The sequence below is a fragment of the Mesoplodon bidens genome (genome assembly GCF_964165515.1).
Source record: "Mesoplodon bidens genome assembly, chromosome: 7".
In the NCBI taxonomy this organism is placed as follows: Eukaryota; Metazoa; Chordata; class Mammalia; order Artiodactyla; family Ziphiidae; genus Mesoplodon; species Mesoplodon bidens.
In genome coordinates this window covers 31,111,391-31,122,156 of record NC_138164.1, presented here as the reverse complement: position 1 = coordinate 31,122,156, position 10,766 = coordinate 31,111,391, and the positions used below count along the sequence as shown (strand labels likewise).

General features: G+C 36.6%; 1 protein-coding gene across 8 annotated transcripts in view; it reads right to left on the bottom strand.

Moving 5' to 3' along the window:
- Positions 1–1,141: 1,141 nt before the first annotated feature.
- Positions 1,142–10,766, bottom strand: part of TRPC6 (transient receptor potential cation channel subfamily C member 6) — a 114,906-nt gene continuing 105,281 nt past the window's right edge. For 6 of the 8 annotated variants that reach the window (XM_081238742.1, XM_081238745.1, XM_081238744.1 and 3 more), the window contains 3 exons: positions 3,755–3,838; positions 2,212–2,287; positions 1,142–1,509 (listed from right to left, as the gene is read on the bottom strand). In XM_081238742.1, coding sequence (XP_081094868.1) covers positions 1,358–1,509; positions 2,212–2,287; positions 3,755–3,838 — 312 coding nt within the window. In that variant the 3' untranslated portion in view covers positions 1,142–1,357. Of the gene's footprint in view, positions 1,510–2,211; positions 2,288–3,754; positions 3,839–5,369; positions 5,608–9,723; positions 10,432–10,766 lie in introns of those variants that run through there. The other 2 variants (XM_081238749.1, XM_081238748.1) reach the window with 2 other exon arrangements.

The window sequence follows — 10,766 nt, the reverse complement described above, 5'->3', positions numbered from 1 at the left end:
AAACACTTGAAAACAGACGTTTTCTGTATCACTAAATAATTTCTCAATAAGTAATAACCATAAACACAAAATCACTGTATATAAAAATCTCAGCTATATTTTCTGATCTGGTTACATAAAGGCTTTTTGATGTAAACTAAATCAAAGTTGGGGCTAAATAGATTCTCTGTGACCATTTTATCTTTAAAATGAAATTTAAAATTTGCTTGAATTTAAAGCAGCACTTCCAGTCAATGCTCAGCATCATCCAAATGTTGACAGTCTTTGGGTAGCTGAACAGTGAACCTTCATTTCTTCCTTTTAGTTGTTTTAGATATGGCCTCACATCATCAGTAAGTAATAGCAACCTCTTGGTAAATGCTCATGAATTCCAATTCCTGTTTCATATATTTTGAGAGGAGGGTAGGACATACTAAGTATTTGCAGGTTCCCTCAACATGTTTTTTCCTTTACATTTGAGGCCAAACATAGGAATTCACCTATAAAGCCCCTTGGAAATGGCACAAAAATTGTGCTATAATTGCAGCAAATAATGATAATTGTTTGTGGTTTTGATACTTCTCAAATAAAGTGTTCTTATTTGGTCAATAATTTTTCCATAAAATAAAAAATTGTACATTGTACAATAAAAAGTATAATATAAAGAGCTTTTGAGTATCTGTATTAACTGCAAAAGAATATAGGACAAGTATTTCACATGCACATGTGCAAACACACACACACACACACACACACAGAACTGAACTATGTTTCCAGAGTTCAGTGAAGGAAACACTTTTTCACTGGTAAGTGTAACATTTTCAAAGAGATGAATCAGAAAGTTTAGGTAAGATTTAACCCCATTTTGCACAGATATTATCAATCATATTCTGTGGGGGCTAAGAAGGGTAGATGATTAAACAGTATTATCTAAATGGCAAGAGATTATTTTTCTCTAGATTTCAAGTCTGGAAGTCACCAGCAAGGATCCACAGAGCAGGCAAGAAGGTACCTGAAATCTCCATTGGGGAAATACCACAATATGGTGTGTCTGCCCTGCCAGCTAAAATGATTCCCAGGCAGACACTACATGGCTATCACATCATCACAATAGTTGTACCCAAGAAAGCAGTTTACAAAACAAGCACCAAACAACTGGGCATAATTTTCATCATGATCTGCAACCTTTAGCCTGAATAATGAAATTTAATCATCAAAAATATTAAATAGTAGAGTTCCAAATAATAGGATGACCCAAGTTATCTTTGAACTTTTTCTTCTTTAAAAGCTGGTCATATTGGCACTTAAAAAAATAAATCAGAAAATAACATGGCTTCAAGTGGACAAATAAATATGAATTTTAAAGAAAGACTTTGCATTATCTATTGCTTTCCTCTTGACTTGGTTTCATTGATAATTTCTCCCCAAGTTTTCTAATAAGTTCTGCCAAGTCTTCTGAATTTTGAGTTTTTTCTTCAAGAAGTTCATAGCGGAGACTTGAGATGTCCTGTTTAATTTCCTTCAGTTCCCCTTTGCAAAACAAGAGTGATAAGAAGTCAATTGCAAATACATAATGCAGAGAAACTAGTGATTCTGGGATAGATTGAAATCAGCCTTACTGCCACACACATCTGTATTTTGAATCCTTTCAAAGGAAATCACTTTTTAATGGGGGCAGGTTTCTATTTTCTCAGCTCAGTATTTTGGTTAGTGAAAAGATTATAGAGAAAACTTATAACGTAGTCCTCCTGAAGTCAGTGGAAGGGAAACATTGGTGGCAAATGTTACAGGGTTTGGGGGCAATGGACCCTCACTATCCCCAACCACTTCTTCTCCCTCCAAGCCCCCCACGGATATAACACAGTTCTCTCTCCCTATCCTCGGGTTTTATGTGTGCGGAGGCAGAGGGTAGACTGTAGTAGTTACTTCATTTTATATAAGGGACTTGGGCACCCATGGATTTTGGTATCCACACAGGTCCTGGAACCAACCTCCCATGAATACTAAGAGATGACTGTAGTTACTTATCTAGCAAGTGGCATCTGCCCCCAACTGTGGAGAAATAGCCTATTTCCCCAGTATGTAGCAGTACTGATGGTTGGCGAGATTCTGTCTTCTCCTGTTGAAGCTCACCCTTCCCATGCCCATCTCTCCAGCTCTCCCTCAGCTTTGCTTCAGGCCCCAGATCCTGGCTCATATTCAGGGGCTGACTTGTCCCTGTGTTCAACTCACCTTCATTCACTTCATCACTCTCTTTATCTATCTGGGCTTGTAATACATATCTTTTAATGAGCCTCTTCATTATTTTCTAGACAGAGAAAAGAGAAATCCATCTTAGTTTTATGTTCATGATAAATCTCTCATTTGGAATAAGTTTCTGATTTTTTCTCTCTTTAGTAAGCACTTCAGAAATGATAGCTATGAAAGATTAAGATGATGTATCTAGTAGGGGATGCATACTATCTCCAGATTTTAAAAGTAATTTTCACATCACCAGGACCAATGACTCAAAAGTTAATTCTTGAGAAAAGAATAAGTTCAGAGCAAACATCTAATCCTTGATGTTCATTGCTTGTATTTTACTTGAAAGTGTTAGAACAAGACACAGCCTTAACAACTGGGCAGGTCAGAGGTGTGCACTTCTGCACGTGGAAATGGAAAGTTAAGCAAATGTGCCCTCATTTATGGCTTTTCCACTCCATTACAAGGAAATGGAGCCAGTTTTGATTTTATACTTGCTAATAATTTAGGAATGGCTAGCTTCAATGTAATGATATTTCTCCAGCACATGAGCTTCCACCATGAGGATATTGCTTTTACTATGTACTTTTCATAAAAAGTAAGAGACTCAGCAAGTATGCAGGAAGTCCTGGGTGGATATATAGCTAAACCAAATCTTACTACCTAAACCCTAAACTAAATGATAGTCAAATCCCACTTTCAAGAACTTATCCTAATGATGTAATTAGGTACATGGACAAGTATATTCATAGTAGTCCTACTTATAATGGTGAAAAAAAAAACCTTAAATGTCCATCAATAGAGGATTATTTATTTGTACAAAGGAATATAGCACATCCATTAAAATTAATATGAATATATGTTTTGTGAAGTGAAAAACTATTATTCATTATATAAGCCTTGTTAACTCATTTATATAACATGACATACACATTTCTATAATAATATTAAAATATATGTAAAATTATATACATACATATAATCATCTGGCAGAATATTCGCAAACAGTAAGTAGTCTTTACTTCTCAATGGTGGGGTTTTTTACTCTCTTCTTTATGTTTTTTGTAAGATAGACTATTTTTTTTTGCTGTATTCATGTATTGGAAGACTTTATATAGTTAGGACAACAATTCTACTCAAATCGATCTATAGATTCAACACAGTCACAATTTTGGGATACACAATCTATTCTAAAATTTATACTGAAAGGCAAAGAAACAGAATAACCCAAACAACTTGGAAAAGAACAACAATGGAGAATTCACATTAGTAAGATAGACTTTTTACAATAAACATGTAGGCTCTAAGTTCCATGATGGCAAGACTTCATCTATTTCGTTCACTTCTATATCTCTAGTACTTAGAAAGTGCATGGTATGTGGTAGTTACTCAATAAATATTTTTCTGAATTAGTGTATTATTTTGATATTGAGAAAAATATCATAACAGTTCATTTTCATTTAAATAATCACATAGTTTGAGTTTCTAAATATTACAAATAACTAGTCTTATTTCTTTAAAACTTCATGCTTACCTGATATTGTCTTGGAGGATTATTGAAACTGTTTAACTGGAAATCTTCTGAACTTCTTAAGCTTGATTGTTTACTATGTCCAAACTGTATTTTGAAAAGAATTAGAAGTTGATTATCATTTAATTTTTTTTAAATGTGATGATATTTATCTCATAGTTATATATGTGAACTAAGTCTCATATATATAAATAATCTTTTCTATATGTATAGTGCCATTTTAACTTAATTTGCTTAATATTCTGTCTTCCAAGACAAATCATAGACACTTTAGGTGTGTTCAGCCTCTCAGTGTTTATTAGAGGTTGTCTGAGGACACTCTTAGACTTTGTGGCTATCAATCATTTTGTCATGAGAGTCATGCTTTAACATTCCCACAGATACATCCTTGGTGGAGGAAGAGGCAAACAAGTTGAGAAAATAATGGTGGTGATCTCAGAAGTCCATTGATGAGGGATCCACAGTCCAGCATGATTGACTACACCATCCACACCTGCAGTAGAGACTGTGATAAGACTCCTGAAGAAACACCAGGGTAAGACTTTGCTGTAGGATAGGATTCAGGTGCCAAGAAAGCACTAATAAACCATTTGAATTTTAGGATATATATAGTATCTTATCTGGGCAACACTTTTCAAATAATACATTTGCTTGAATATGAAAATAACAAGGAAAGTAATCTACAAGAGAGGTGCTAAAGTACCATATTAACATGCTAAGAGGATGATTAAAAACCTCTTTAAGGCATTTTCTAAAGGGAAAAAATGGTTTTACAAAGAAATAAGTAGGAGAAATTGAGCAAAACACAGCATCTCCAAATATATATTTTTTAGGGTGCAAAACTCTTCCAGGGGAAAAGAAACTTCAAGACTATCTACTAAGACAGCCATGATTTATATTTCCCAATGACATCTAAGTTGCTACAGGTAAAGCTCAATGAGACTCAATTAAAATCCTTGTCTTAACTTCAAAGCATTGATTCTTTAAATGGTCACATGCTGAATTCAAGCAGCTATGCACACATTCATCCATTAAACAGGTATGTGTGAGTGACCTCTATATGTAAGGTGCTGTGCTATGTTCTGGGTATTTAATGAATAACATAAATAACTATGATCTAGCTGAGTTATGATAATACGAAAAGTATGGCAAGGCTGACAAGATTCATATTCATTGTGAAGATATTGTTTAGATAGCATCCTTTTCCATGTAGCTATTTGCCTTTTTCTTTCACCCTCTCTAATAATGTCAACAAAATGTCTGTATTTTTTTTAACTTTATATTAACTTTAAAAAAATTAAGATAAAATTTTACAATTGACCAAATTAACCAGAGAAGCAGCTTGGGTTCTGTAGAAGAGCAAACTGAAAACTCAAATCTGGCTCTGCCACAAGTTAGCTGTGGGATACTAGGTGAGAAGCTGAAACCCTACAATCTCTTCTGACGGTGAAGGGAATGCCCTAGTTGACCTCTACAGTCTTTCAAGTCCTACTAATTTACGAATTTGTGAAACAAATGCAAACGTCAACATATTTTAATGTTTATTTTCAAATTACATAATCATTTATTTTTATAATATTATAAAATATAATGATATTTAATATATTTGATATGATTCCTGGATTTCAAACTATGACTTATGTTTTAAAGACATCATTAAACATGATGACCAGAGTCATCACTTCCAACCCCCAGTTTTTATGATAAAGCATGGAGGGTGAGGACAGGTTCATAATCAGAGTGAAAGGATCCAGGCAAAGGGAATCTTTGTGTGCATCACGTCCATCTCTTCATGAATGCACAGCCTCATGGTGGCAAATCATTAATTTGATGTCTCCTTCTTTTGTTAGAGGTCACTAACACATCCAAATGGTGTTCATGGAAAAAAGAAAGTGAAAAATTATACTTCTTTTAGATTTTTTAGAGATGAATGTGTGGACCTTAATACTCGTTGTGACGGTCATTCCAAATTAAGGCAGCTCCACAACCCACCATGCCTATGGCAATAATCCTTTTTTGGAAACTTAATATTATATTAACACTATGCAGGCTTTTTCTCATTTCTAATTTAAGGTTTGTTGTTCCCAATTCCTGAAACACTCTTTTCCTGGCTCTTTGCCTGTCTGACTTGTTTTGTCTGATCCGCTGGAGTTTAGCTCAACACATAAGCTCCTCAAATGGCTTTCTCTGCCTACCCCACGAAAATAGATCTTGAGCAAGCTAGGCCTTTTGTACCCTTCATAATGTGCTTCACAATTGCCAATTACTTTATTCACTGGCTTGTTTACATGGTTATTGTCTACATCCTCCTGGGCTCTACACAAGGAAGGACTTTGTTTAGTTTATCTCAATGCCTTAAGAGCCATCACTGTCCAGCAGATGGTAAGTGCTCAAAAGTTGTTGGTTGGCGAAATGAATGAAGGGAGAAGTGCCTTTGGGTCACTAATAGAGTTCACTTGGTTTCTGGACAACTTGCTATACAAGACGTGTACAATATAGGTTCGTGAACCAATTGGCTGCAGCTCAACCACACGGGAAAGATAAATCTGAAACATGGTTTTAAGGGCTGAGGCAGATGACTTACAAATTAATACCCTGGATGACACAGAAGAGGTAAGAGTACCAGGAAAGCCAGAAAACAGTTTTCTGTTCATTTGAGAATGGGTATAATTGTAGATTTTCCAGATTGTAGATCTTGACGTGTCAATGACTGCAGCTACAGTGTGTCATACACTTTTATAACACACAGCTCCTCTTTGCATGCACCCAATGGGTAGAGTCTGGGATTTCTCAACTGTAACATTTTTGACACTTTGGGCTGGGTAATTCTTTATTGTGGGGGACTTCCAGTGCATTGTACAATGTTTGCCAGCACCCATGGCCTTGACACCCTAGATGCCAATAACAGTTCCCCTCTCTAGTTGTGACAACCAAAAAAGTCTCCAGGTATTGCAAATGCACCCTGGACTGCTGGTAGTGTGGAATCAAAATTACCTCTCAGTGGGAACGACTAGTATAGTTAAATGGTATATGACTAAACAGTTACAAATTCATTTGGATCACTTTTATGTGAAGAGTTCTGCTCTAAATCTGAAGAATGAATTTGCATGCAAATATAACATTTGTTTAGCAAAAATTTCTAAACAGTTTCTGATATATAGTAGGTATTCAACAAATACATGTTTAAAAATTTAATAACGCAAAGGAGTAATATGTAAGAAGAAACTTACCCAGTGGTGCAAAGAAGCATTATTACCACTTGGTGGCAGAAAATTCTAACTTATATTTGTTTTGATGTACAGCTGCTAAAATAGACTGGGAAGTCAAGAGAATTCAGTTGGTAATATGAATAGCATTTAAACCTTAGTGATTTGGACATTTATAGATGGCACTGACACATAATGTGATGGGAGTGGGAAAGGGGAATTTGTTGAGTAGAAGCAGGAAGGACTGGGTGTAAGCTTTCTTCCTGTCTAATGCAAATACACACGCCGATTCTGAATAAAGCACTGCCTGTCCTTTTTTTCCCCCATAGCTTCTACCGCATTTCCTGCATTCCTTATGTTGCTTTTTCTTTTTAATCCTAGTAATTAGTTTGATATTAGCATTTCTCATCTTGCTGCAGCTTCATTGTAGAGTGAGGAACACTAAATAACTTGTTTGTTATTCATTAAGAATAACAAGTAAGCCTCAGTCTTGGGAATTTTTTATGTTGTTGGACATAGTACTAGGAGTCAGTCTCCCATTCCCCACATTGAGGGGTCTGAGGCAGGGATCAAAGCAACGAACTGAAAATGTAGAGGAAATATGATCAGTCAGCAGGGGGTGCACAGATGACATGAAACCATGTGGTACAGTGCTTGTAAAAGCTCTTGCTTGAAATCAAACAGATATAGATTTGAATTCTGTCTCTGTCATGTGTCTAAAGTGGGACTTTGAGCAAGTCATTTCACCTCTGTTAACCTAAGGTTTCTCATGTATAAAATAGGGAAAATAATATTACCTAACTTCTAGAGCTAATATGAGGATTAAAGGTGTATAGAATGAGTAGCTGGACATAGTAGAGGTTGTACAAGTGTCAACAGCTATTATTATTGTACAGAAGGATAAGTATCTACTATGTGGCTTTAGGCCTATTTCATGGTTAGTTTTAATCTGCTCTATTTCTTTTGGAGACCCTTTGCTGAATATTGATTTTTACTGATGTGTTCATGTCCATGACTAAGTCATTCAGGGAATGAAATACTCAGTGATTCCCATACCCAGATGAGCATTAGAATCTCCTAAGGACTTATTAAAATACACATTTCCAGGCCCCATGGCCAGAGATTTTAACTCTATAGACCTGGAGAAGAGGATGGGTAATTGGTACAAATTCATCTGGTGAAGTGACCCTGGTGACAGTAACAAATTGGAACAGCTACATTATATCACTGGCTCATCAGATGACTAAAAAGAAAGCCCCTGACCTAATTAGAAGCTAAAGGACATAGTTCCTGGATATGTAACTGATAAAAAAAAATCTCCATATCTCATTCAATCCAGTACAGAATGGACCCAAAATACTAAAATAACATCTGTGCTCCATACTGGCCTATGGTGCATGGCATGTAAAACCTGATCTGAAACTGACAACTTGAAGGGGATCTGTTCTAGAGCTGGAACAGAGCAAACATTCAAGAAGTTATTTGGCATTTTCAGGTTTACACATGTAATACAGTATGGCAGAGACTGAATATTAATGTATGTTGTCCTTTCAGACAATATGTCCGAAAAGCTAATGCTAACCACCAAAGTCAGTGATATGCGGAGCTGAAGGAGATGATTAAAGATAATAAATAGATACGGTAAAAAGTATTTTTATATGGCTCATCTGACTGTTTTATATAGTGTTATAGTTATTTATACAGCAGATGTGAAGGAAGCAGATGTGAAGGAAGGTTTGTGCGACCTAACCACTTTAACTTTCAAGGAGTCAAGAAAGAAGACCCCAGCAAAATAGAAACTTAACTGTGCCATTTTAGACATAGACTTTATGAAAAAGAATGAGCAAAAGCCAGGCAAACTGGGTTAGGGAAAACACACAGCAACAACAACAAAAAACTGATTGGAACTATAAATGGTTGCTTTAAAAAACATTTTCTCAGGACTATAGTTAATGTATCAAGCAAAAGCAAGCTATGTGAAATATGCCTCAGTTTTGTTCATCACAAGCTTAAATGGTAAGGGAAAACAGACACTTGTGTTGATTTGGCCTTCTAGGAATCAAATGCCAAGACAAAGTGAGAAATATGAGATGTATTCAGAAGTATGCCTGTGAAAGATAATGGGAAGTGGCAGCAGAAGGCAGAAAAAGCTCCCAGACCGTGAGGCGTGGCTCACCTGTGAAAGAGGGAAATGTAATAAGATTGTCTGAGAAAGTCAGCCAGCCCAATGGGGAGCTGTGGTCCAGAGTGCCCCAAGAGAGGTCCTGTGTTGGCATGAACTATACGGGACCTAAAGAGCACGGCCATGGTGGGAAAGCTGAGGGGACCCCAAAGATGCTGCAACCAGAGGCTGTCAGCTGACCGAACTCCTTGAAGCAGGCTCTTGAAAGAAAACCTGAGGTGTACGTTCCCCTGGCTGCTACAATAAACAGTCTCTCAAAAGGGTCTCTAGAAGGTTCAGCTGACATTGGAATCAACATTTTATTGATGTACCACTGTGATCAGATACCAGAGGCTTCGTATTGCTCTTAAAGAATTTGCTTCCACCTGGGATTGAAATATGTGCTATCGGAAAGTGTAGAGTAATCCAAGCCATGTTTAAAAAATATAAAATGTATTTTCCAGATGATTAAAACAAATTTTAAGTTTCCACATTTTTTGAGAAACTCCAAAGAAAATAAAATTATTTGATTGAAAGACACTATAGTTTCTATCATAAAGAAAAAAGGCATGTTGATCCCCCCTGAATTTTTCTCATATTTGTCCAACGCTTTATTGTTATCATGCATTCATCACACTTTCAGCACAAGTAATTTCTTACTGGAAAACTATAAAATCCAACTTACACTGACCTATTTTTGAAAAACTTTTATTGAGTTATTCATAACCAAATAACAAAAAGCTGCTTCTTTATAACAAGTACTTCACTATTTGTATAATAATGTTTGTGATTTACAAAGCATCAACTGAATCCTCTCAACAATTTTGTGTGTTGGGCTGTACAACTTGATCATTCCTATTTTGTAGATGAGGAAATTAAGGTTCAGAGAAGTCAAACGAATTGCTAAAGGGGCAGAGATAAGATGAGATCCCCACCTTCTGACTACTTGGTTCAATGATCTGGCTATATCAATACTATATCAATACATAAGAGTATTCCTATTTTGTTGGAGGAGGTAACATACTTGGCTTAAACACAAAACAAAATAGCATCCCTCCTTGGCATTTGTGTCCCATGGGGTGGCCCTGTAGCAGAGTTCTGGCTAATGAGGTATAATAACAGAAATTGTTGGGAGGCATCTCTGAGGGTGATGCAGCTTGGGGCCCACTTTTCCTTTGCCTCATTCCTTCTTCATGCCTGAAAAGTGGGTGTGATGTCTGGAGGTGGAGGTGTCATCTTGCATCTGACTACGACCAAATAATCCAGGAGAATCACAGAGACTCACTCCTGACAACAGTCCTGTACTGCCAACTCTGGAGAGTTAAATGAGAGGGGGGGGGAAAACACCTGTCTTGTTGAAAACACCATGATATGTGCAACTGAATGCTAGTCCCACCTGATACACTGCCCTTCTCCTAATTAATTCACTCATAATTTCCCTCAGCAACACACATTTATTGTACCACTACTATGTGCCTGCTGCCAGAATGAAGCCTAAGTCCTCAGCATCAGGGATTTTGCCACTCCAAATGACGGAGCTGATGCAGCTCCAGGGAACATTGCTCATTATAAACTGGGCTGATGACAGGAGCCATTAAATTCTCAGGGTGCCTTTTTTGATAGCTTCTCGATTACTGACAAATAATGC